This window comes from Pocillopora verrucosa, chromosome 7 (genome assembly GCF_036669915.1).
Source record: "Pocillopora verrucosa isolate sample1 chromosome 7, ASM3666991v2, whole genome shotgun sequence".
NCBI classification, from domain to species: domain Eukaryota; kingdom Metazoa; phylum Cnidaria; class Anthozoa; order Scleractinia; family Pocilloporidae; genus Pocillopora; species Pocillopora verrucosa.
Window position 1 is genome coordinate 21,913,810 of NC_089318.1, and position 25,690 is coordinate 21,939,499.

Genomic DNA, 25,690 nt, shown 5'->3' on the forward strand with positions numbered 1-25,690 from the left:
CCTCATTCTTTTGCTTGTCACGCGGTGTTTAGTGACGAGTTCGCGCCTCGCTCGCCTGGCACAATGGCAGCGGAATATGAAGAGGAGATTTTGAAGTTACTACGAGCACAGAGCCGACCAGTTAGCTTCATAACGGAATCAGAATTAGTAAACATTGATCTTAAGGAGGATTCAAGTCGTCTAAATGAAGACAGCGAACTTAGTGAGACGGTATGAATATTTGACTGGTTCAATTGTTGTTTATCTTCCACGGTCTGTGAATTTCACGAGCTTATAAATATTTGATGGGTTCTTTTGTCTCCTAGGAGTTGTTGCTGGCTGGAATATTGGTGAATGAGGCTAGACTCGGTCGAAATGGTTACTTTAAGACCTCTCCGAAAGAATTAAGGTTAGCTTGATGTTTTCATACAAAATTCTGTAGTATATTTTGTTTACTTCATGTCCCAAAATTATGGCACTTTTTCTCTTTCGCTCGGTGTCCTCATCGTGGAAGAATTCTCTCGTTTAAAACTAGGTTTTTGTCCACTTGACCTATACACAGTAGTGCGTTTTGAGTGATATTTTTTTTCATCTCTAAAAAGCTGCATGTTGTTAATTATTTACCTATGCAAATTTTATTTAGTGTAATTCAGATCTACTATACATTTTATGATTTCGTTCTGCTACCTTACGTTTTGAATACATTGAGGTATTCTTATATCGATATATTCCGAGTGACCATTTGTGAATAAAAGCAAGCTTTTCCTAGCTATTTTATCACATCTGTTTCTGTAACAATGAAAAGGAACCTAAATTGGGAGGGACTAGGAGTGGGGGTGAGGAGTGGTACTCCTCTGAGGGGTACTCCTCTCTTCAGACTGGGTGAAGGTACCCCACCCATCGCCACAATAGCTTTGAAGTCCTCCATTTAGCATTTCTAGATTTTTATTTAACTGCAGAGGGGAGAAGAACTTTGAATAAAACCCAAGTAGTCATTCTAGTGTGATCACTTTGCACACAACACCTTATTGCAATTTTAAATGCCATTTTGTTGTGTACTGTCAAATTCGAGGAAGCAAGACATTGGCCCTGCTTCAGTCAAATGATGTTGATAATGGATGTTTTTTGTGATAACTTTGGACTCTTGTTTCCATTACTTCTGGGCAGTATGGTAAACTTCCTGTAATAAGAACCATAGTGAACAAACCTACCAGCATAATACCAGTGGACCTCAGCTGGAAAAAACTGACCCAGATTTTCTGATCAGCATAGAAACTTATCAATTGTTAGCCATTAGGCTTTGCAAGCATGAAGTTCCTTTTGCCTTGCTTCCCTTTTGTCATAGAAGATAATGGTGGAGTTCAGGTGCTGTTGTTGATCTTAATCACTGTACACACAATGAGTTGATGAATCAATCTCTTTTTCACTCTCATAGACTTTACAAAATTTACAACAAGCCAGTATTGTGAGCAGTAGTGTACTTTTGTGTGTGGCTTAATCTCTGTTTGGCATTTTTCGAGGAACCTGCTGTACAAGGAATGACTCTGCCATATTGGGTAAGTCACTTGAGATTAAATCATGAGTTATTTATGAGTAGCTGAATATAAATTGGGCAAAATTACACTTAAGATAATGCTGCTGATTGGAGATACTCACATTCTTGAGGTAGGGATACAGATCTTAAGCCTTTGGCACAATTACCGTATAACCCATTCACACAGGTACTTGTTTACTGTCCTTCAAGAAGGGTACTTTGGTATAGCCTTAAGCCTTTGGAGACTGATCAACCATCAGTTTCCCACTCCCTCATTTGTATTAGTCAATGGTTAGATACTCAACTAAATGGCTGAACAAACAGTGATAACTGGTTTATACTATCTTAGTAACGGGTTTCTTGTAGGTATCTCCTTCCCCATGCATGAATGTCACAGGGCTACTCCAACCTTTCTGACATGGACTTATGCTCATGATTGATTTCATTGGATTGAATGTGACACCTGAATCTTTCAGCTTCTACATTAAGAAGGCCTCTTCCTCTTTTGTCAGTTATCTTGTACAGTTCAATGCCATCTCGGTCGATAAAGAAAGCTCCGTCTTCTGATGGTTTCACCTCAAACTTCCCGGAGTACATGGCAGCTAACATGGGGTCTGGATCCTTAGTCAACGTTTGAAGACTTGTCGTGAAACGGCGGCCGCCAACATTAAGGTTTATGGTTCTTCGACATGGCGTCGATTGCTTCTTGCACAAGCGACTAAATACAGGAATGGCTCCGACCTGTGATTGGATGATAAAAATAGTAAAAGTTAATAAGTTATGTCTTAACTCTTGCTCGTGAGTATTGTTAACCGCGTGTCTCAAAGCGGAACAATGAAATATCAATGCGAGTGAAAACACCGATGAGTCAAACAAGAAATGGTCACTTACGTAGCGAAGGGAAGGCAGCCTTTCTTGTTCAGCGACATTCCGGCGATGAAAAAGTCATCTGCTGACTAAACTCATTTAGTCAGTTCAGGCGGACGACCAGAGACTGGAGCCATTCCAGTATTTCACCGCTGACAGGAATGGCTCTGACTCAAACGTTTATTAATTTTTTTTTCAATCTTTTTTAAAATAATTTTTCAAACAATTTTTAAAAAATTTTTGAAAAAATTTAAACTAAACTAGTGAGCAGCGCTGTGCGAACAGTAGTTGTAAAACTTCTTTATTCTCTGACGCGTTTCGTCTAACTGTCGTAAACTTCTTCAGGGAGTTTTACAAGTCAACACTAAACGCCTATATTTATAAGCCATTGTTAGCAGCCATTGCGGGGGCCAATGACCATAAGGGCTTGGCTGGACCAACGAGGTACTTCGACATGATTCAGTGGGAGAGCCACTCTGGAACTGGTTTGACTGGTAAGACGATTTTTTGGTTTGGTTTGTTTTTTTCCTTTTTTAGGTCTTGTGGAGTTGTTAGAAATTACCAAGCAAAATTAATCCGCGACTTTCCGTACGGGCCTGAATTTTTTTTCCAGGTCTTATTTCAACTACTCGTTCAGTAGATAGCTGCGAGGATCGCTTATATCCGTTTCCTCACCGCAGTGCACATATATGATTTTCATATATTTACAGTCATCAACGCATAATATTTATGTACATGTAAAAGAATGTGAACTAATGTTATCTTGGTACATGTAAAAAGTTTTCTCGGTTGAATAACTGGAATAACAATGCAAACATGAGATAGCGATAGTTTCTGATATCCGGCTATCGATATAGTTTGGATTTTATTCATCGTGAGAGACTCATAATTTTATTTGTCTCGGGCTCGCTTGTTGGCAAGGTCTATAGCTAACTTGAAGTTACATACGGCGAAGGTTTCAGATTTTTAGATTAATTATATTTTTTACACATGTGTAAAAAAATGGCAGCACTTTTTCAAACACGTGCTTGCTCCCAAAGTTTTTAATCGTTATGTATGTAGCTGTTTAAGGCATATTTTTTCATGAACGATTTAATAAAAAGAACCGAGGATTCTCTGCCTTTAAGTGACCAGACAACTGGAGCTAAAAGCCATTAGACTGAGAAGATGCCTATATACGCCATGTTCGATCCTAAAGTTTGAAAGTTTCAAGTTCCAAAAACCTCGTAGTCCGTGACAGAAAAATATTTGCTTCCTGTTAAAGACAAGTCAGTGTCAGAAAGAAAATTGACTGAGCGAGAGAGGTTACTGTAATTAGAATTGGTCTCGTTCGCATTTCTTGATATTTGAAGGCTGTACCAGCCACCGAATGTTGGTCCACAGTTGTCGTTGCAGAAAATGGCGTTTTCTCTGCTCTTGATTTCAGCAATTTTGATTGGTCCCAAACCGTGTGGATTTACCAAGCTGAACAGAAATGACTCACGACAAGGCACCCAGCGACATTGACCTATAGGAAAGGAATGAAAATAGTTTGACATTTTTAGGGACATAAAAAAAGATATGGTCTTACATGAAGTAGTATCTCTCTATTTTTTTTTTTATCCCTTAACCCCTTAAGAGAGACTAGCATCTAATTTCTCCCCACAGTATCAACCCTGAATCAAACATTATGGTCATGAGAATGAAGGAAATGATCACCAACTAAATAAGTTCTTGATTGTTTGACAAATTCTCCTTGTCAGCACCTTAGGAAATGTTCAGAGAGCAGTATGGAGAATATACATACTGATGTTAGAGTGTAAAGGTTATGCATAAGTGAAATTCTTGTAAATAAAACACCCAGGCTTGCCCTCAAATTCTGCACTTGTTGTCGGACAAGACCTTCCTTGAAAATTCTGAAAACACTTCTGACTAAAAGCTCACACTGATCTACAAGATTAGTTTTTACTCACCCTCTTTGGTCTTTTTTAATTGGAAAGCCGAAGAAAAAATGTTAAAACTGATCAACTGCATGATTTCATTTTTGATGCTTTTACTCTTCGAAACTCCGTTTGATTATTGAATGACAAAATAATTTCCACTGTTAGAGGTTTTCACACGTTTCTCAACGCTTGAAGTAAGCTGCCTGCATGTGCATGTTTGAGGGTCTCAGTGGGGTGATAGCTTTTACCGTTAACGGTTTACATTTTGGACAATTTACAGCTAACAATTAACCTATTTCCATTGTGTTCACCAGAAAAAAAATTTATGTTTAACTTTTTTATTTTTTTTTACAACTAATGGATAAAATTTGTCAATTTTACACCAAAGGGCTAAATTTTTTGGCAGTTTTACGGCTAACGGTTCAAAATTCCCGTTGAAAACATCATGTTTAATCTAAAAGTATTATTTATTCTTCCGAACTGATATCTAGCTTGTTTTCTGGTTTATGGTTACGATTTCGTTGGCTTTGTTTCTCGAAACTAAGCTGAAGATGAAGTTGTCCCTTACGTATACAAAACCTTCTCTGTGAACTTACTTGTCCACGAAATCTCTGTAAAGCCTCCAAATATGTTATCTCCACTCTTAACAATGGTAACCGTAGGTCCTTTGTTATCACATTTTGAATGAAAGGCTTGAGCTGTGAAGCCATCTCGCGAAGCTCGGAATAGGAGATGCCATTCAGCTCCTTGATCAGGAAGCCAGCGTTTCAGTAATTTACGATGATCTTCTCCTCTCACAATTTCCGACTCTTGGAATGATACTTTGGATTTCAATTCATCCATTAAGCCCTGAATTTGATAAAAGTTTGCTTCTGCCTCAAGCTCTCCGAGATTGGCTGCATTCGCCGGCAAAGTCAGTTTTCCAATGCGAAGATAATTGAGTATAACCTGGAAGTGAGTTCCATCTCGGTCGATAAAGAACGCACCGTCCTCAGAGGGTCTCATTTCAAATTTTCCAGAGAACATGGCTGCCAACATTGAGTTTGGATCTTTTTTAAGCGTTTGGAGGCTTGTTGTGAAGTGTTGGCCACCGACGTTGAGCTTTACGGTAGGGAAAAAAGGAGGAAGCTGTTTCTGGTTTGCCATAATGTTGGGTTTACTCAGCAGGTGTAGTCTACGTTCGTCGTCAGAGAACTGAGTACTTCCAGTGGTTTCGCACCTTAAAGATGAAAATGATCCTATTTATCTAAAATTCATAAGAGTCGTTGTTCTTTAACTCGCTTCAGGTCTCATTTTCACGCCGCAATTCATATCGCTATTAAGAATCGATGAGTTACGTTAACTCCCAAGCTTGTTTATAATATAAGACTTGGATGTCGATAGTTTTCAAAATCTAGTCTTGTTTAGCATATTTCCGTTTTTTAAGCTCCAATAGCTCTATCTCGATCGAAAAACACGAAAAACACAGAAAGAAAGCTTTATAAACGAATTGCGATTTAAAGACCCCAATTTATCATTCTACCGCAAAAAATTTTGGCGGCTACTGAGAGTGCATATATTCTCGAAGTGGACAGAGAGTACCTGATCAACCCAACAGTACTAGTACCGTGAGTACAAAAAAAATTCTTGACACTCTAGAATATGGGCTCGAAACATTATCAAATTAAAAGGACAATCCATTAATCTTACTGTTTGTCTTTCATTTGTCAACAGGAAACTTGCCTTTTCAATTTCGCCGTGAAGTTAAAACTGTATTCAGTATGGTTGCGAGTATTCCTTGTGAGAAAACTTACGGGTTACTGGCTCTTTGCGTCATGATCAAACAAGGTCATCAAGGTTGTTTATACAAACCGGCAATTTGAAAGCAAGTACGTGACTGTTCGGTTGGTTGAAATCTCATAACAATGACTGGCAATCAATTTAGACTGAATCTGCTCGTAGGTTATTATTTTAATTTGTAGTTTTATAGGCTGCTGGCATTAGTTTTTTCCCTTTGGCGCACACGTGTCTGAACAAATCTGTACGTGATTTCCGCCGGATACATTTCAATCTGTTCTTACAGACAGAGTCTCCATCTGAAATGTTTAAATCTGCTCTAAACAGATTGTGCAAAGTTTTTGAGTAACTTAGCCATAGACATTAAGAGTGGCCTTTGTCAACCAAAAGTTTCCCCTCGAGAAAAAATTTTCCGTCGGGTTGAAAATGTTATAAAACAATTGGTTCATACGTCAGCTGTGCGTACATCGAGATATGAAGCACTTGGGAAGTTTGGAAAGCACTCAAGAAGCTAGAGTTGCTCGAGGCGTAGCCGAGAGCAACTCTTACGCATCTTTCGTGCTCTCCAAACTTCCCGCGTGCTTCATATCTCGATGAACGCACGCTGACATATGAACCAATTGTTATGTGTGATATTACTGAATTTTGGCAATAACTTTGGTAGCCACTCAGCATGTCTGGAGGATAAGTGTGGTCGCAGAACTGCCTTCGCTATGATTGCTGCGGCCCTTTGCAAAGGCGAACAAAGATTACACATAAAACAGCAACTTGTTTATTCAGAGAGTCGTAACACTCGTATATTTCCATCCAAATGCATTCGCATAATCACATTAATCTATTGAGGCGAGACGAGGCGAGATGAGATAACGAAAACTAGGAAAACAGAAAGGCAAAACCTAGAATTACAATAGGCCGAGTGCTGTAACTATCAAAGCAGAAATCACAGGAAACAAATGATTATGAAATCAACAGAAAACTTGCATCTGTGTCCTTTCAACCTTGGGAAACATCTTCTAGTCCTTTTATCCGTAACAATGACCATAAGCCGTAAAAACCGTAAAACCGTAAACAACCTGAAAGACTAGAAATCTACCACGAAAACGTTCACTGATCGAATCGAGCTAGCGTGGTCCACCAGACCTAGCACTCGGTTTCGCATAATTCAATAGGTTAGGTTTCAGTTGTTTTGGTAAATGAAAGACCCCTTATAGATAAGGTCCCCGAGGCTTTTTTAAAGTAAGGAAACAATGCCGGCTTTGAACGGTGGTGTTTTCAAGCGAATCCTTTGTCTGTATGTATATGAGTTTGCGATATTTAGACAGACTCGGTACAGCTCAGCGCTGCTTTAAATGGGGGCCTGCATGGGTAAACAGGGACAAGGCAAGACCACAACACCGGGAACTCTATATCCTACTCTATGCGAGGAGTGTGTGGGTTGTTTAACGTCCCTTGCTAACCAGTACAGAGAAGAGACAGGAGACGGAGCCTACGGGTTACGTCCTTATCTGAGAAGACTAGAATGTCCAACCCCATTTGCCGATGTCAAAGCAAAGGCAGCACATTCTCCTCGGTTATTTTAAGACCCTAAGTGTTGGTCCGGTTTGAGGCTTGAACCTCTGACTTCCTCCCGCAGGCTACTCCGGTGTTCCCCGGTCACAACATGAGCTACATGAGCTAAACAAGCGCGGTTTATTGTTGATGCGGGAATTAGTAGCGGAATCGCCGGAAGAAATCATGATTTCGAAATCTCAGTTTTCGCTGCGTGTTTCCAAGCTTAATTTTTTCTTGTTAAAAAGGTGCCTTTAAGAGCCCTCGCGGTCAATGAGTTATAACCTGCACTTGTTAGCATTTAGATTTTCTGTTTGCATCTATATTGTGTGTTGTTTTCAGTACTTTTTTTTCAATTCTAACCGTTCATCTGCCAGTGTTAAGATGTGGAGAAACGAAAAACAGAAAAACAAACAAACAAACAAACAAAACAGCTACTGAAATTAGTTCCATAGAAATCATAGAAGAATTTAACGTCGAGAATGCGTTCTGTTCAAGTTGTTTAAATTTTTTTAAGACGTTTAAAGAATCTAAGATTCAGTTCAGTTTTTTCAATTCAGCGGTGAGGTTCGACCTCTTCTCCATCATAGTTGTAATTAAAAAAATTGAAAAACGCGTTGAAATCTTGTGCGTTTGTGTAAAAGGTAAAAAAGCAAGATCCAACTTTTAAAACCATGTAAAAAACTCTACAATCTGACTGGGCGAGACGAAATCAGCATATGCACAAGCGTGTTTGCTTAAGCGTTATACCTACCAGCCTTCCAGATTCTGCGTTCCTTGGGTTGTGTGGTTAAGGAATTCAGTGGAAGATGTTGGCTAAATATTGGTCGTTCTCTGATGCCAAACCGAAGGAAGTCATCACTCATTCCTACTATATAGACATTACCGACACAATTTAAGTGGCAAAGTGAATGTACGAATACTTGACGACTGACACTTTCACTTCTAAATCAAGTTACAACACTTATGAATATTTTACTCTCGTTACAATTCGCTGCTCTGAAAGGCTATCAATCCACGTTTTTAGTCACTATAGCTTTTCTTTCATGTTAAGTACAGGATCTTTTGTTCGTTTGTTAGGCAGTAGTATCTCAATATTTATACCAAAAATTAAGCCGTCTATTCAATACTGTTTTCAGCTTTTTTAAGCTTTCTTTGAGATCTGTCATAATAGCAAAGCCATAGAGGCGTCATCTAAAGAACTCTAATCAGAGCCCTTTCTCTTTAATTTGGAGTTCGTAGAGAGCTTCTATCGTACTTCGATGCAATACCCTCTAAATCTAATGAACTGAAGTTTTCCTACGTGCAATTTTACCATAGTTCTATGAAGCACCAACTGATTTGTTGATGACTGAGAATATTTGAATGGAACTGCGGATTAATCGCGAGCTTCAACTCATTTCAAGCATGAATATTTTTTTTCAGGCTTCATTTTTATTTCTTTTGGAGGGGTATTCATTTTTTAAGAGGTATTCAGGTATTTTCCTTACTTTTTAAGAGGTACTCATGATCACTCTCATGTTCATGATTTGTTGATCTCCTTTCGAGGTCTAAAAACTGTTCAGTTAAGAAATCAAAAATGTAATTACACTTTTTCACTTGCTTGGAACTAAGCTAAACCCCTTTAAAATTTAAACCAAGTTTTGAATCCCGAACATTCGCCACTTCGCGGTCAGAAAGCGTTAGCCTTTCTTCCTTCGCTCTGACGAAGGGCTAACGTTCGAAACATCAACTTTGAAACTCTTTACAATATCCAATTTACGTTATCAACTCAGTTGATCATACTAAATTACCGCTGTTATACTCTCCCATCGACGCAGCACCACCGTTTCTTTAGAAACTTACCTCCCCTACTGAGAGAAGCTGTCATTGTTTTGAAGCTCAATATATATTTTTTTTAATGGTCTCAGCAAAAGTAAAGCTTTGTTCCACATGCTGGTAGGCGAAACGGCGAGCAGGAAAATATCGAGTTTTTTGTTCTAGATCTCGAATCTTTCAAACTCGTTTTTATAATCGTTTTTTAGTCTGTCCGAGGCTACTTTTTTTAACCCTGTTTTTGAGCCCCTTAGAATGACTTGCAACTGATTTCCCATATAATGCCGCCATGAATCAAACTTTAAGGTTACGAGAAAACGGAAACGACCACCAACGTAAAAAAGCTCTTGAACAAATCGTCCTTGAAGCACTTTAGGAAAAAATGTATAAAAAACTGTTTGGAGGAAACGCATACCTGGTGGTAGGGTGGAAAGGCCTAAGTTGTTAAATCCCGTGGCTCTTACTCGGGTCTTACTCCGCTTGTGCTCTGGGCGATGTTCAATGAGAATACGAAGCAGAAAAAGAAGTATTTATACTCATTAACCATTGTCATACTCGTCAAGTAAAACGGCAAAAAAAAAAAAAAAAAAAAAAAAAAATCATTAAAACCTGACAGAAGAAAATTAATGTTTCCGTAATCTTCTCTTTTACCTTATTATTCCCTATTCACGTCAACAACACACGTTTAGTTAAATTTTGCTTAACTTTATCAACATCAGAAACAGAGAACTGAAAAACGTAATTTTAAAACTTGAGAGTTGAATATGAAAGCGATCTTCGCAGTAATGAACCCTACTTGAACAGTAGTGAAGCTAAGGCCTGACAAAAATTCAGTACAGGATTTAAAGCCATGACCTCTGCGATACTGGTAGAGTGCTCTACCAACTGGGAGCTGGTCATTATGTTGGTCCCAAATAAACCCGTGAAGTGATGAATAAATAACTGTAAGTATATGAACGTCATATACATGTGAACTGCGGATAAAGAAGGATTCAGGAGGTCACTAACATATGATATCGATATCAACGTGCTTAATGCGAAGTCGAAAAATATCGGTTTAAGCAACTTCTATGAAAAGAAAAATAATAAAAAAATGAAACCATGTTTAACAAAACAGCTTTGAGACATGTTTAGACTTAGATGTGAGTCATTTCGTGTTTGTCACGCAACCTTGCAAAACGGGAGGATAAAAGTAACGTTAATACAGACACAGTGTTCCAAAACCGAAAATAAAACCAGAAAGGCAAATCCAGCTATTTGACTGAGTAGATATACTATTTTTGTCACGGAGATTTTGTTTGTTTTTATTTTTATCGATCAATGCTCTGAAAATAGTTCGCTTGTGTATCTTGTAATACAGGTACGTGTTCCTAATTCTTTTGCTTGTCACGCGGTGTTTAGTAACGATTTCGCGCCTCGCTCGCCTGGCACAATGGCAGCGGAAGATGAAGAGGAGATTTTGAAGTCACTACGAGCACAGAGCCGATCAGTTAGCTTCGTAACGGGATCAGAGTTAGTAAACATTGATCTTAAGGAGGATTCAAGTCATCTTAATGAAGACAGCGAACTTAGTGAGACGGTATGAATATTTGACTGGTCCATTTGTTGTTTATCTTCCACGGTCTGTGAATTTCACGAGCTTATAAATATTTGATGGGTTCTTTTGTCTCCTAGGAGTTGTTGCTGGCTGGAATATTGGTGAATGAGGCTAGACTCGGTCGAAATGGTTACTTTAAGACGTCTCCGAAAGAATTAAGGTTAGCTTGATGTTTTCATACAAAAATTTGTAGTATATTTGTTTACTTCATATCCCAAAATTATGGCACTTTTTCTCTTTCGCTCGGCGTCCTCATCGAGGAAGAATTCTCTCGTTTAAAACTAGGTTTTTGTCCACTTGACCTATACAGAATAGTGCGTTTTGAGTGATATTTTTTTTCATCTCTATAAAGCTGCTTGTTGTTAATTATTTACCTATGCAAATTTTATTTAGTGTAATTCAGATCTACTATACATTTTATGATTTCGTTCTGCTACCTTACGTTTTAAATACATCGAGGTATTCTTATATCGATATATTCCGAGAGGCCATTTGTGAATAAAAACAAGCTTTTCCAAGCTATTTTATCACATCTGTTACTGTAACACTGAATAGGAACCTAAATTGGGAGGGACCAGGGGTGGGGGTGAGGAGTGGTACTCCTCTGAGGGGTACTCCTCTCTTCAGACTGGGTGAAGGTACCCCACCCATTGCCACAATAGCTTTGAAGTCCTCCATTTAGCATTTCTAGATTTTTATTTAACTGCAGAGGGGAGAAGAACTTTGAATAAAACCCAAGTAGTCATTCTAGTGTGATTACTTCCCACACAACACCTTATTGCAATTTTAAATGCCATTTTGTTGTGTACCGTCAAATTCAAGGAAGCAAGACATTGGCCCTGCTTCAGTCAAATGATGTTGATAATGGATGTTTTTTTGTGATAACTTTGGACTCTTGTTTCCATTACTTCTGGGCAGTATGGTAATGGATAATGGATAATGGATGTTTTTTGTGATAACTTTGGACTCTTGTTTTCTGGGCAGTATGGTAAACTTCCTGTAATAAGAACCATAGTGGACAAACCTACCAGCATAATACCAGTGGACCTCAGCTGAAAAAACCTGACCTAGATTTTCTGATCAGCATAGAAACTTATCAATTGTTAGCCATTAGGCTTTGCAATCATGAAGTTCCTTTTGCCTTGCTTCCCTTTTGTCATAGAAGATAATGGTGGAGTTCAGGTGCCGTTGTTGATTTTAATCACTGTACACACAATGAGTTGATGATTCAATCTCTTTTTCACTCTCATAGACTTTACAAAATTTACAACAAGCCAGTATTGCGAGCATTAGTGTACTTTTGTGTGTGGCTTAATCTCTGTTTGGCATTTTTCGAGGAACCTGCTGTACAAGGAATGACTCTGCCATATTGGGTAAGTCACTTGAGATTAAATCATGAGTTATTTATCAGCAGCAGAATTTAAATTAGGCAAAATTACACTTCAGATAATGCTGCTGATTAGAGATACCCAAATTCTTGAGGTAGGGGTGTAGATCTTAAGCCTTCGGCACAATTACCATATGACCCATTCATACAGGTACAGGAGTAATTTGGTACAGCCTTAAGCCTTCGGAGACTGATCAACCATTAGTTTCCCTCTCCCTCATTTGTATTAGTTAATGGTTAGATACTCAACTGAATGGCTGGACAAACAGTGTGATAACTGGTTTATTCTATCCTAGTAAGGGGTTTCCTGTGGGTATCTCCTTCCCCATGCATGAATGTCACAGGGCTACTCCAATCTTTCTGACATGGACTTATGCTCATGATTGATTTCATTGGATTGAATGTGACAGCTGAATCTTTTAGCTTCTACATTAAGAAGGCCTCTTCCTCTTTTCTCAGTTATCTTGTACAGTTCAATGATCCAGGAAAGGTGAAATTTTACGGTGTAATCCAGGAATGAAATGTTGTCAGTGTAATGTCTGTATTACAAACAAGTCCTTGGTGCAGGTGGATTACATACAGAGAAATAAGAAAACTTGTTCAGTCTGCCATCTTTAATGCTCACTCTCCCAAAATGTCTTAGGGTTGTGCTGGCACAGGTAACCCAGTTACAATGACTACATTCAGTAACTCAATAAGCTCATTCATCCTGATTGTTTTGTTTGCAGGTTACAATGTTACTCGAATATATCTGCCTGTTTGTTTTCATTCTTCGTCTGTTCCATGTCTGGTGTTTTGCTGCTGGTGTGAAATTTTGGAGAGACAAAAAAAATGTGATAATGTTGTCTATCATTGTGGTGAGACAGAGGAATTGAAATGACTTTCAATTAGTGTTTACAATCAGAAAATAAACAAATAGATATTGCTTTGACATTAAGAAAGTTAAGAACATAGAATCAGAAAAATTGGTCTAATTTTGTAGTCTTAATTTAATCATTAGAAAATAGTATTCTGATTGCTAATCACTGTTAGCACTGTCATTTCCCACAGAGAAAGAGGATAATGGGGATTATAAATTGTAGTTGCATTATATTTCCCTGTATCATATTAATCTTCCCTATTAAGCAGTGGTCAACCTTTGTTAAGTCCCAGCAGCCTGTTTGTATTGTCTTCCCTGGCACCTGTATTGAACTGTCCCTTAAAGCTTAAACATTCAAGTAAAATTAAGTATGATCTCTCAAGTCAATTTTTTTCCATGTTTATCTCCTGAAGTCAATGTTAGTGCTTTGAATTGAAATGTCTTCAATGTATTGCAAATTATCTTCCTTCTTAAGACTGTTAGGACAAAATGGCATTTTTTTTTAAATTGCATTTTACCCCTCTTCTATGGAACAGTGTATGTAGTGGTCAACCTGTATAAAGCAGTCACCCCATAATTCCCAGGTGGTTATCATTTAATAAAGGTTTGACTGTGTAGTATTACTCCAGATACCTTTTCCCAGTCATTTTTGACATGTAAGCTTAAATTCTTTACAGTCTGCTAACCCAGCAGTCTAGATATCACCTTTCAGAGATCTTCACTGGAATTTTTTTTCAGCTGACTTTTCTTGACATGATTATGTATGTCATATTCAAAGAATCAAAACTCCCAGTTCACACCATGCGATGGACAAGAGTTCTTCGCCCACTTATTCTCATCAATATCAGCGAAGGAAGACACGTGAGTTTGATTGCATATTAATTTATGATAAAACTAATGTTTAAAATTACCATCACAAGTGGAAGTCAGCTGTGTTCCATACATATGTGGTATCTGTCCAAGGTATCTAGTTTTCAAATTGTTATTTCCAACCCTGAAAATATCTCTGTTATTACCTCATGAAATTCAGCAATAAGAAATTCTTAACATTTCTTGACCAGTACCTTACTTATTAACCCTTTCACCCCTAAGAGTGACTAGCATCTAAAATCTCCTTACAACATCACCCCTAAATCACACATTAAGGCCATGAGAATAAAGGAAATGATCACCAACCAGAGAAGCTTTGGATTGTTGATTCTCGTCAACACCTATGGAGAATATGCATACTGATATTAGGGTGTTGGAGAGAAGACTTTTATACAGAGTGTCAAAATTGATTGCTTGCTCTTCACTTTTTGATTATTTCTTGTCTGTCTCTTTTAGATTCGTAGAGCTGTAAGAAACATTAGAAAAACTCTGCCTGAGATAGCTAATGTTCTGGTTCTTCTGTCACTCTTGATTGCCTTATTTACTTTGCTTGGATTTAAGCTATTTGGTAAAAGGTACAAACATAATTATCCATAGAACATTTTTTACTTGAATGTCAAAAGTAGACCGGGATTATTTGCTTTTGTTTTTCTTTGCTCTTTGATTGGTCAATAAAACTCGTGCCACTTACTCAACCAATCAGATGTAAACTAAAACCACTCACGACTTGGTCGCCGGCGTTTCCCCGCGCTTAAGGTAGTTTGGTTGGTTTTACTTCGAGTTCTCATTGGCTCTTATACATTACCCAGCACTGGCTCTTCTTCTTGTACAATATGTATTCGTCATGCATTTGCGCTATTACAACGTGACTAACGCTATCACGATTTCTGTAACACGCTAGTGCCCCATTCAAAGTTTGAGCTTTTGACTTTCGACTTTTTTTTTCAATTTATATTTGCAGGAATCTGAAAGACCTCCACGGAAAACCGTATTTCACGGACTATTTCGACGTGTATTTTAAACTGTATGTTCTGACAACAACAGCCAACAATCCGGATGTAACGTGAGTTTTATTGTTAGTTGCGTTTTACCTATAATCTACGAGTGTAAGCAAATGGATTGTTTTTGTAGAATATCTATTTCAAAGATTTGTAGCGGTTGTAACCCTTTAACCTTTAAAGATAAAAAAGCGTCTAATCGCACATAAAGGTCACGAGAAAAAGGGAAATGATTACCAACTAAAGGAGCTCTTGATTGTCAAACAAATTCTCCTTGTCAGCACCTTAGGAACTGTATAAGAAACAGTATGGAGAATATGCGTACTGAGGTTGGGATATAAAGGGCTAATCTTTGATAAAAGTGGGTTTGCTTCGAGAAATAAAATTATTCTTTTGTGAGCGCGAAAGACCAAATATGAATTTCCTGAAGACCCTGCCACTTTCTTTTTAAGAACTCCTTTTCCTCCTGTCTTTGCCAAGCAAAACTGGAGAGTTAAAAAGTGGTTTTATTATTTTTTTGAAAACCGTCCCATAGATATATACACCCCTAACTTCTACACAAGGTGATTGGTTCCAGTTCCAGTTCCAGTTCCATTCCCTTTAGTTGTCTATAGGAATTAAGAAGAAGCACTTGTAGATAAAAGAAGTATATTAACCATTTCATTTACATTACACTAACGGGATTCAAAACAGATTACATCGTTAACAGAAATGTAGAGAGAACGACCAAAGGGAAAAAAAAAACCCCGACGATTCTTGGAGATAGGCACGAGAGCCGGCTAACGCCACGGGTTATTTATTCTTAAAATCTACTTCCACAGGATGCCAGCCTATGATAACAATGCTTGGTCCAGTTTGTTCTTTGTTATTTTCATTGTCGTCTGTATGTACATATTTGTCAGTATTTTTCTTGCTGTTGTTTACAAGAATTACCGGATGCATATGAAGGTAACTTCTATTTAAAGGAACATATAAGCGTAGGGTGCTTTTCGATTGAGAATCGTAAAATTAAAACCTAAGTGATCTTGAGGGCCAATCAGAACAAAGTTTGATTATCGCAAGGTCCCAATAAGACGTTAAAGAGAAAACTAGTTAATTCCTAGTAGCGCGGGAAACACGAGCGACATAACTAGCTAGCGCAAAGTATATCGAAATCAATTCAATTCGTATTACTGTTGTAAATCAATGTTAAGTGCTCCATATATTTATGAATGCGTTAGCGTAGTTTTGTAAGAATGCTTTCTTTGCCATTTTTTGTTGGCATTTCACTAAACGCCACTTTTGGGAGGCTTTGCTGAGTGATAACCCTTAGTGGCCTATTTGTTGTTTCCCTGCACATCGTACCGCGAAACACTGAGTCTAGTAGCTTTGTTTATGCGACGAAATAATATGCGATAATATCGACAATATATCTAGGGTTATTACAACGGCAGGTCCTGGGAAGATGTTTTTAGAATGAAGTGATATACAATATACTTACGTTCACCTTGACAATTCCGAAATGGTTCGACTTGTCCAGCATATTGGCACTATGCCGGATCATTTTTCTAGCTGAAATTCTGAAGGTGGCGTCGAGTTCCAAACAGTAACATACAAAAAACAATCTAATGGTAATATTAAGAAGGATAATAATGATGATTATAATAAATGGAAAAAAGAAAAAGATAAACGATTACGGACAGGGTTCCGCTCTCAGAAATATGAAAATTCAATTTATACCAAAAAAAAATTAACTTGTTTTGTATTCATTCTATTGTGGGTTTGATAGTCATACCTACTGTAAAGAGTCTTGATCCTTTCACATAATTTTCATTTCCTTCTTTAAGAATGAAATCCGTGCGTCAGTCTACCGTAAACGCCGACAGCTGAAAAACGCGTTTGATGTGTTGAAAGTCAGGTCTAATGAGATGTGGATCATCACACGAAAAAGGTGGTTGACTCTGATGAAAGAGGTTTGTCCTCAGTGGAGTCCTGCAAGAGTCGCTCTGTTGTGGCAAGTGCTTGATGAAAATAACGAAGGCAAGATAGGTAAGATCGACTTAAAGGAGGTTTCGATGTGTGTACGGGTATGTGTTAAAATTGACCAATTCCCTAATGGGGCTTTTCCGGGACAATACGAACAAATTGGGACTGACAAACATTGTAAATGAACACAGTGTTTTTTAAAAACACTGTTTTCTATTTGAAGGGAAGCAGACCACATAGACTACATAGAAAGTGGAGCAAACGAGTTAAACTCGGGGCAACCGAGAAAAAAATTAAATCCCGCGCGAAGCAGGGTGGAGGGATCGAATCCGGGACCACCAGATTACAAACCTAGCGCCCAGACCCCTTAGCCATACTGCCTCCTCAGCCTTTAACTGAGAGTCCAAAGGAGACTTATCTAGGAATGCATTGGTCTTCTTTATTACGCCCTTTGATTTGTTGAGGAGGCAAACCTAAAATCATTCATACGACAAGACGTCACAGGTCACCAAATTGCATTTTGGTCTAGAAGATGGCGTTAGTTTCTCATACCAATGACAGAGCGTGATGAAGTAAATTCAGCGCTACCCTGGAGTGCCGTTAACACTTTCCATCACTCAAAGGGGTTTCATTTAAAGTCGCTACTTGCGGTCTACCGCCGCATGTAAGACATCTTACCGCTGTTTGTTGAGCCTGCGAGCAGGCTGTTGTGTTTGGGTATCACCTTACAGCTCAGCAGCCTATTACACTAGCCGGTGTAATAGGGGACAGCCGCTTATGGAAAACATTTTTGAAATCCCTGAATCATGTTAAACAAACCCTTTTAATGGGAATTTTTTACCTGTGTATGTTTTTAAATTACACCTTGGCTTATAGGTAAAAAAGACTTCCTCATGGTTGCTGACCTATTAAATGTGAAAGTCATTGAAGTTAGAGACCAAGTCAATCTGTTCGAGAGATTCATTCCAAGGGTTTACAATTCCCGCATCAGTGCCATGATTCGATTGGGCGTGTGCCACAAGTATGTGAAAGAATTATGTTAGTTTTCGCGAAAGCGTAAGCTTCCTTACTTGGATCTTGTCTCTTCCTAAGGACAGGCCAGTTAACTTGCTATTAAATTATTTCTAACAGAGAATTTCCAGATTTCTTCGATCTTAAGAAGCGATTGATAATAGTAGTAGGACTGTGTGGAGTCCAATTCGGTCTGTAATCATAAAAGTGATTTACAAAATCGGGTGACCACGAAGCGGGAGTCCAATTTGTTAATCACGAGTATGATTACAGACAGAATTTGATAAAACGAAGTCTTGTTACCAATTAATCGTAACCGTTACAGTTTCGGTAAAAACAAATACATCTAGAACAAAAATAAAACTGCATCAAATGATGATAATGTCTAAAATTGAAAATTCCTTCATTTGGAAATTCCGCAGTTTTTCTTAGATAAGTGGTTGTTGCTATGGTTACTGTGATCAACTCTGTAATTGGTGGATTAAGCTTAGTGGACTTAATATGATTGGCTGCTTGAACTGTCCGATCGCAGTGTCCAATTACAGTCAACGGTCCGATTATCCTGTTCGATTACAACTCTACAAAATAATCAGTTTAAAATAAAGCAGTTAGTGCACTGATCAGGAAGGAAATTGTAATGGTTATGATTAGATTGAAAATGAAAATCGCCCCGCCTACTCAACCTTTTATATGAAGATGGACTTGGAGTTTTTCCATTAGTATCCCTTTTATACCCAGATTTCTGATTGGTTCGCTTTCTTTATTCGGTTGACATTTATGGCCGTAAATCGTAAAAGCTTCATCTCTTTGAACGATTTGGTTTTAACTTGGCTACAAAAATATGAGCGGTCATTCTCTTGAATCCTCCTTCATGTGTCGGTGATATATTGAGAATATACTCTTACCTCAAGTTTATTTATAAATCACCCTCATGAGACAAACGGTTAGCAATCGTAAACTAAGTTGTAATACGGATTTTTTTAGACGATATCCAGTAACCTTTAATTTTTTAATGGTGGTTAACATATAACTTCTCTCCATAATACACATAGCAAACGGGTAATGAGAATACTCAGACTTACCAGGTTAAACTTGTTATCTTGATCTTACACTAAATTCTCGAAACTAATTTTCTAGAAATTGTGTAGCAGCTACAAGGGAGAATTAACAATCACATCTGGGAGGTTTAAGGGTCAAGAGATTATGGCGTGGTGGGGTATGTGTCATAACTAAATTAGGGTTCCCAATCTTTTTTTTTTTAATTTTCGGTTCTCGTTGCAGATATTTCGTTTATTTCTTCGATTTGGTTATTTTCGCCAATGCCATTTTCATCGCTCTGGAGAGTGATGACGCAGAAGTGACCTTCCTAGCGCTGTTTAACTTGGAGATCTTTCTGAAACTGTATACATACGGCTTTAAGAAATTCTTCGCACGATACTGGAACATGTTAGTAATGTGCTATTAGTAAATCTCTTATTATTATACGCAGACATCACAATCTCAATTCTGATTTGCTACAAGCGTGCAGTTTATTCTTTATGGCACGCACACCCACCGAGAATAGTTTTTATGCGCGTAGAACTGGTTTCATACCCAGAGATCATCGAGAGTAATAATACAGTTTATTACAGATAGCAAGAAGTATTAAGTAATTTCTTTGTTTCCGGCTCTGACTGATGTTACAAAGCTCGAGTTTCACCATTCTTTCTTTCATTCTTAGCCCCATCCAATAACTTAAAATTGTTTTTGTCTATGTTCTTCATGCACCATCAGAGTCCAGTTACTTTAGTATTGCTTGTGGTGATCGCATGTAACCTCTCTCCTGGTGCTCGTTTGTTTTACAGATTTGATTTCCTAGTTATAGGCGCAGCGACATTGGCTCTTATCATTGAAACATCTTACGAGTCCTGTAAGTTAAAATATGTTGTGTTTTATCTGTAATAATAAGGCTTGTGCCAAGCACGCGCTACTAATGAAGAGACCGCAAAAGCTGGTAACGTATAGAAAGCGAATTATTGTGAATATTGACAAGAAAGATCAAGGCAGCAAACGATGTGTAACCCCTGGAGAATTATTGTGATAACAGGTTCTCGAATGTTTTGGTGGGGAACAAATATGCACCACTTATGACGAAGAAGCGACCTAAATTCGCGACACAGGATTGGTGATCTCCATATCCTGTTGAAATCTCAGGAAATGGGAGTGGTCGAAAAATAGCTCACCGAGGAAACATGTTTTCGACTCTTGTTTTTGATCATGCTAAATCTTTCTTCTTCTTTTTTCTCTCGTTTGCTTCTTACTGTTTGTTTTTGCCTCTCTCTCTTCCCAGTGCAGTCAAGTCAAGGTGTTCTGGATTTACTGATGGTTCTTCGAGTTCTCAGATTAGTGAAAATTATGGGCCAAATTAAGCGGTTTGTATCGACACTTACCGTTCAAACAGCGCGAAACGTAGAGAAAGATGTTTTTCGACTTGTCACGAGCGTGAGACAAAGAAAAAATTATATTCCCCCTGAGGAGTCGAACCTCAAACCTTCGGATTTTGCGCTCCTATGCTCTACCTCTGGGCCACAGAGATTCTATGGTGGGCAAGGCCTATAACAAAGTTCATGCACGACACGTGTCGTGCATACTGCTTAGATCAGCAATTTCGATGGCGTCATGAGGTTCGATTATTTTTGGGGACTCGGAATATTTTCTGTCTCACGCACGTGACAACACGAAAAAGCATCTTTCTCTATTTCTTAACTGAGCTCAAAAGTTACCATCTTTCTTAATCTATTTACAAATCTTGCGAAACCTGTTTTCTTAGCCATGAACATACTAATGGGGGAAAATCCTATGAAACATTAATCCTGCCAACGCGATGCTCAATTCAATCTCAAATCCCGGGTAAATAAGCCCGTAACCCATACTAACATTTTCGTAAAGCTTTTCGGTCAGCTTCCCAATTCAAGTGGGACGATTTGAAGTCCTTTTGTGACAAACTTATTAAAAGCACCTTCCATTCTCCGACTTTTTTTTCTGTTTTGTTACCTATGTTTGCCGCATTTACAGGTCGATTTTGTTCCCAGATTTCAGGTTATAATTGGAACAGTCATGCAGATTGGTCCAGCTATGGGCACTTACGGCGCCATAATGTTTGTAAGTTTGCGTCAGTACTTTCTCGGGGTAGAAACATTCGATAAATATTTCACGTCAGAGCTTATGCTCGCCAACAAATTTAAGAACGCAAGGTTTTGTCTAAATTGATTACCTATAGTGTTACCTGTGCCTCAACCCTGTAACTGAAATGATCAACGTCATTCATTCTTTAACACGGGCCTATTGGTCGGTTAAAAGGACGCTATTCTGTCCGCTGTATGATGCACTTATTCGGTCAGTTTTTAAATTTCTCTCTCTATTGTGCGCACTCATTTCCTGGGTTATGAGAATTATTAGGCCAGTTGTATGCAACTATTTCGTCGGTTGTGAAAAATACTCTGTCAGTTTTATGCATTTGTCAGGACGGTCCGTTCTAAAAATCAGTCAGTCCGCGGTACGCATTTATTTGGTCGGTTTCACCAACTAGCAGTAGATCTATATTTGATGTTTATTCTTTGAACACCTCTGAGTGTCTTGTCTACTTATAAATTGTCCCAACTACAAATCTCTCTCATTTTCTTTTTTCGTTTGTTTGTCTGTTTGTTCACTTGGTTTATTGTGTGGCAAGATAGTGCTAGGGTAAATCCGAGCATTGTGATTGGTTCTTACCGTTCCCGAACTGCTACGACCTCAGGCCACACTTCCCGAGAGCGGCGATCACACTCGATTAGTTAGAAGTTCATTTTTTTTTTCAGGTATTGTACTACATCTACGCCATTATGGGGATGGAACTTTTTGGAAATTTAATCAAGTCGGAAAGTAGCTACCCTACCTCTGGTGAAGAAAGTTCTGATGGCGAGAATCTCACGTTTTGTGGAAACATCAAACTGAAAGGGTCAGACTTTTATGGGGATCGCTACTGTAACAACAACTTCAACAACATCCTGAGGTCTTTTAAAGTTTTGTTTGACCTGATGGTTGTCAACCAATGGCATAGTATCCTTTAAGTTATACGTTTTGTTGCCATCGGTTCGTTTTAACAGCTCAGTTGTTTTTTAAGCACAAGTGTCAGTAGTGATATCGATTTATCCTCCGCGATGTTAAGTTTTCAAGGTTCAAACCAACCCATTGAGCCTCTTTGGAGGAAAAGGCTCATCTAAGGTAATTACCTGAATCACTTTTGTTTTTTACGGGCCGGCTGAGTTTGCGTGTTCCTTGAAGTAATGCAAGGTTCCACTCTTGTTCAGTTACGCTGATCATATCAGTCTGGGTCCCATTCCTTGACTGCCATGACTTGGTAAATGCCTTGCGCCTCCTTTATTCAGCAAAATCTGCATCGGTGCTTTCAAAACGCGTTCGCTCATATTTGTAGGGGCATAGAAAATCAAGGCCGAATGAAGCCAAGTCAAAACTTTTAATGCCCTTGCATATCCAAAAGGGCTAGCGAAAATCCTTGTCTGGTTATTGTATGGAAATCAAAGGGGTATGTCCGGGTGGTTCGTATACGTGGATATGATTACTTCCGCCACTGGAATTATAGCTGTCCTTAACTCACGTCCAGTTATCACTCAAGGCTATGTTCGAGTAACAAACAAGTTTGCCAGACTTTATTTCCTCTCGGTTTCACCTCCTTTGCGTTATTGTTGGTTTCCTTAAGTAAGTACTAATGACGATTTGATGATAAACATTTTGTCTACATACGCAACACCACGTTCAGTATTAATTGGTATCCCCCCCAAACCGCTGGCAAGAGACGATGATGCCTGGCTCTGGTGGAGACTGTATTGTCTGTAAGGGTCTCACTCCATAGGAGATCCTGAGAGAATTATTTTTAGATTTAAGGTATTTAGTAATTTCCTTCCAGGAATTACACCTTAGTCGTTGCTGCCTGGGTGCTCTCGCAAAGAATGTATGTGGCCACGTTGGCTTTGCAAGTGATTCAAAATTGAATAACGAGTCTTGATTCTCGTCTGGTTTCTGAAATCGGGATCAAATTACCTGTCAAATTCAAACCGACGTTTTGATTGGACATGTATGCTATATACCATGTTGGTATCCTGTCGACGATTTTTTTCGTAAAAATGTGTTTTACCCTTTCTTATTGCTTCATTCCTCTCATTACCTCGTAGTATATTCGTAGCATTCATTTTAGAAGCCTTCATGCTGGAGTACTCATTCACACACGGAAAAATCGAAACAGTTATTAGTAAGAAGATAGAAGAAAAGGGCGTGGGGGTAGGAATGTAAGTATATGCACAATGCATGTGTTTGTTACTTATTTTCGAACCAGAAGTGGAATTTTCGTAAGGAAAGATTGTTGGGTGTTTCGACTTAGTTTAAAGTAGTTTTTACGTGCATAAACTCAATTAGCAATATTAGATTAAAAACGACAAGAGGGAAGAGTTCGGTAGAGTAGCGCCTTCCTACTTACACAATTTGAGCAAGATTCAAAACAGGTGCGATAGGTGCAAGTTAGAAATTTGAAATGAAAAAAAATAATCGGAATTCTTTGTGGTGACCTTAGAATTTGCCTTACTTTTAATGAATTCTAAGATTAGGGCTTATGGTCGTGCTCACAGATCGTCAGCTCGCCGGAATTACAACAATTAAAGCGCCTGCACAGTAAACCCAGTGGAATCTTTAGGAAATCATCTTCACAAACAGTCACCTGCCTTGAAGATAATTTCTTTCTCTGACCAGGGTAGAATCCTGAACACTAAAGGCAGCTTTCACGAGTTGTGTGTAGCGCAGATTACATTAAATATCAGAGAAGGATTTCCCTGAGAGTATTAAAGAGATTTCGAAATACATTCGCTCAATGGGAGCACGACAAGAAATGAAATGTTGCTGTCTGCCTTTTGCCGTTAATTTGAGAAACTTTATATTTATTGTTTTCAATTGGATTTATTTGAGGATTTTTATATTCGTATTGTGAAAATGATTCTAATTTCAACATCGCCTCGAAGTGCAAAAGCGCTTTCCCGCAGTGATAATCGTCACGACATCTTATGGTCTCTTCGTAGCTTGCTTCTTTATGAAAAGCGACTTCCCGCCCATAAAGATGCCTCGACTCAAGCGAAGGTCTTCCTTTTTTTGTCAAATAACACAGTCCAACTCATGCGGGGCTCGATTTCTCTCACTCTCTGCCCCCCTCTGTCTGTCTGTCTCTCTCGTGCGCACGCGCGTGGGCTCATTATCGAGCCTTAACTCGTGTATATAGGCAAAAATTACTGATTTCTCTCTATTCTCAGGTGTCCAATCAAAGAGAGGGCTGCCTCTCTTCTTTCCATTGATGAGATTACCGAGTCAGTTGGCAATGGCGGTTTTGCCTCGGTGGAAATGCTTGCCATGGACACAGGCTTGAGATTCAGGATGCCGAAACAACAGAGGAAAAACGCTGATGTCTTGTTGCAGGAAATGTTTGAGGACGAACTTGAAGAGAACGATATCGGACCGAGAGATTTAGAGGATTTAGACGACTTGGATGACTCAGTAGACCTTGTAAGTGGACGTTCTAGAAGGAAGATCACATTTCTCAATGTTGATACAGATTGACTTCTGTTTCTGGATGTACTGACTTCCTTTCCTGGTTATACTGATCTTCGATTCTGTGTATACCTATGTACCGTTTCCGGCCATAGGTCGTTCAGTTACTGCTCTCAATTTTAGATTGGCGTGAAATTTTAAAGCCTGTGAAGCCATAAGGAAGACATATCGAGGATCACGTCTTTCTCCATGGGAAGAATATAGCTTAGTTAAGAAAAGGCATTGTGCTCTAAATGAATCGTGGATCTGTTGGATCCACAGGTGGTGAAAATTGTAAGTGAAGATTGGCAACACGGTTCATAGCCAAGCAAATTTTAAAATCACGACCAGGAACACATATTTTTGATTGGAACTATTTTTCGGAAAATATTTGAACGCGAATTGCATGAAATTCATCATATATGCTCTAAACGTTAATAGAGTAGGTTTTTATATTGATCGTAATGAAAATAAAATATATTCTGAAGGTTCAAGAACACGTCTTACTCTTGGTTAGTCATCGTATACCTCGTTCACGTCCTCTACGGTGCACAATTAGCCTATGTACCTAAAGCAGACAATCGGTGAAATCACGGAAGATTGCTTTGGACTGTTTCGCCTGTAAAGACGTTTCGGAACAGTTTAAGAACCGCTGACCAAAAATATCGAGAATCCGCCGACAGTTAAAAAATTTCGCAACTCATCTTTTTTTCCTCAAGGACTCTTTTGATGAGCCTTTTTCAAAAATTATCTCAAAAGGTTCTATTGCGTTTTGCTTTCTCCATAAAATCGAAAAGTTCAAAATACGCTTAGATAGCGTTTGTCTCCCTAACCTAGTGAAACAATGAAAAATCATGCAGCTTCGGCAGCTTTGTACGCCACAACGCTACGCATTTCCCGCTTTGAAATTTTGTGTGTCAGCAGATGATCATTTTATCTTTTTGAGAATATAAATT

General features: G+C 38.6%; 2 protein-coding genes across 4 annotated transcripts; one reads left to right on the top strand and one right to left on the bottom strand.

The window, feature by feature from the left end:
* Window positions 1-70: 70 nt before the first annotated feature.
* LOC131775177 (two pore calcium channel protein 1) lies at window positions 71-25,216 on the top strand. The gene is given in 22 exon segments (XM_066169881.1): window positions 71-210; window positions 306-388; window positions 1,415-2,874; window positions 10,843-11,020; window positions 11,116-11,198; window positions 12,291-12,411; window positions 13,154-13,282; window positions 14,023-14,145; window positions 14,611-14,729; window positions 15,116-15,217; window positions 15,974-16,100; window positions 16,979-17,180; window positions 17,994-18,138; window positions 19,410-19,574; window positions 19,973-20,037; window positions 20,458-20,539; window positions 21,200-21,269; window positions 21,965-22,205; window positions 22,771-22,829; window positions 22,831-22,865; window positions 23,339-23,452; window positions 24,461-25,216. Coding segments are annotated over 19 exon segments (2,433 nt in total). The 5' UTR covers window positions 71-210; window positions 306-388; window positions 1,415-2,874; window positions 10,843-10,873; the 3' UTR covers window positions 24,765-25,216.
* LOC131775179 (uncharacterized) lies at window positions 3,227-8,443 on the bottom strand. Of its 3 annotated transcripts, none has more exons than XM_066169875.1 (3): window positions 8,381-8,443; window positions 4,899-5,521; window positions 3,227-3,887 (listed from the first exon to the last, which is right to left on the bottom strand). In XM_066169875.1, the coding sequence occupies exons 2-3, from the start codon at window positions 5,446-5,448 to the stop codon at window positions 3,589-3,591; spliced, it is 849 nt and encodes a 282-aa protein (XP_066025972.1). In that variant the 5' UTR covers window positions 5,449-5,521; window positions 8,381-8,443; the 3' UTR covers window positions 3,227-3,588. The 3 variants fall into 3 exon arrangements, with proteins under 3 accessions (XP_066025972.1, XP_066025971.1, XP_058947252.2); XM_066169874.1 differs by lacking the exon at window positions 8,381-8,443 and adding an exon at window positions 6,096-6,157; XM_059091269.2 differs by lacking the exon at window positions 8,381-8,443 and adding an exon at window positions 5,992-6,103.
* Window positions 25,217-25,690: the final 474 nt, after the last annotated feature.

Bases quoted from the DNA above. Each gene is read 5' to 3' on its own strand.
- LOC131775179 (XM_066169874.1), bottom strand. From the start codon at position 6,118: ATGACGCAAAGAGCCAGTAACCC. The intron at 5,522-6,095 runs GTAAGTTTTCTC...TTCATCTTTAAG, and splicing joins ACGCAAAGAGCCAGTAACCC to GTGCGAAACCACTGGAAGTA. The intron at 3,888-4,898 runs GTAAGTTCACAG...CCTTTCCTATAG, and splicing joins TACAGAGATTTCGTGGACAA to GTCAATGTCGCTGGGTGCCT.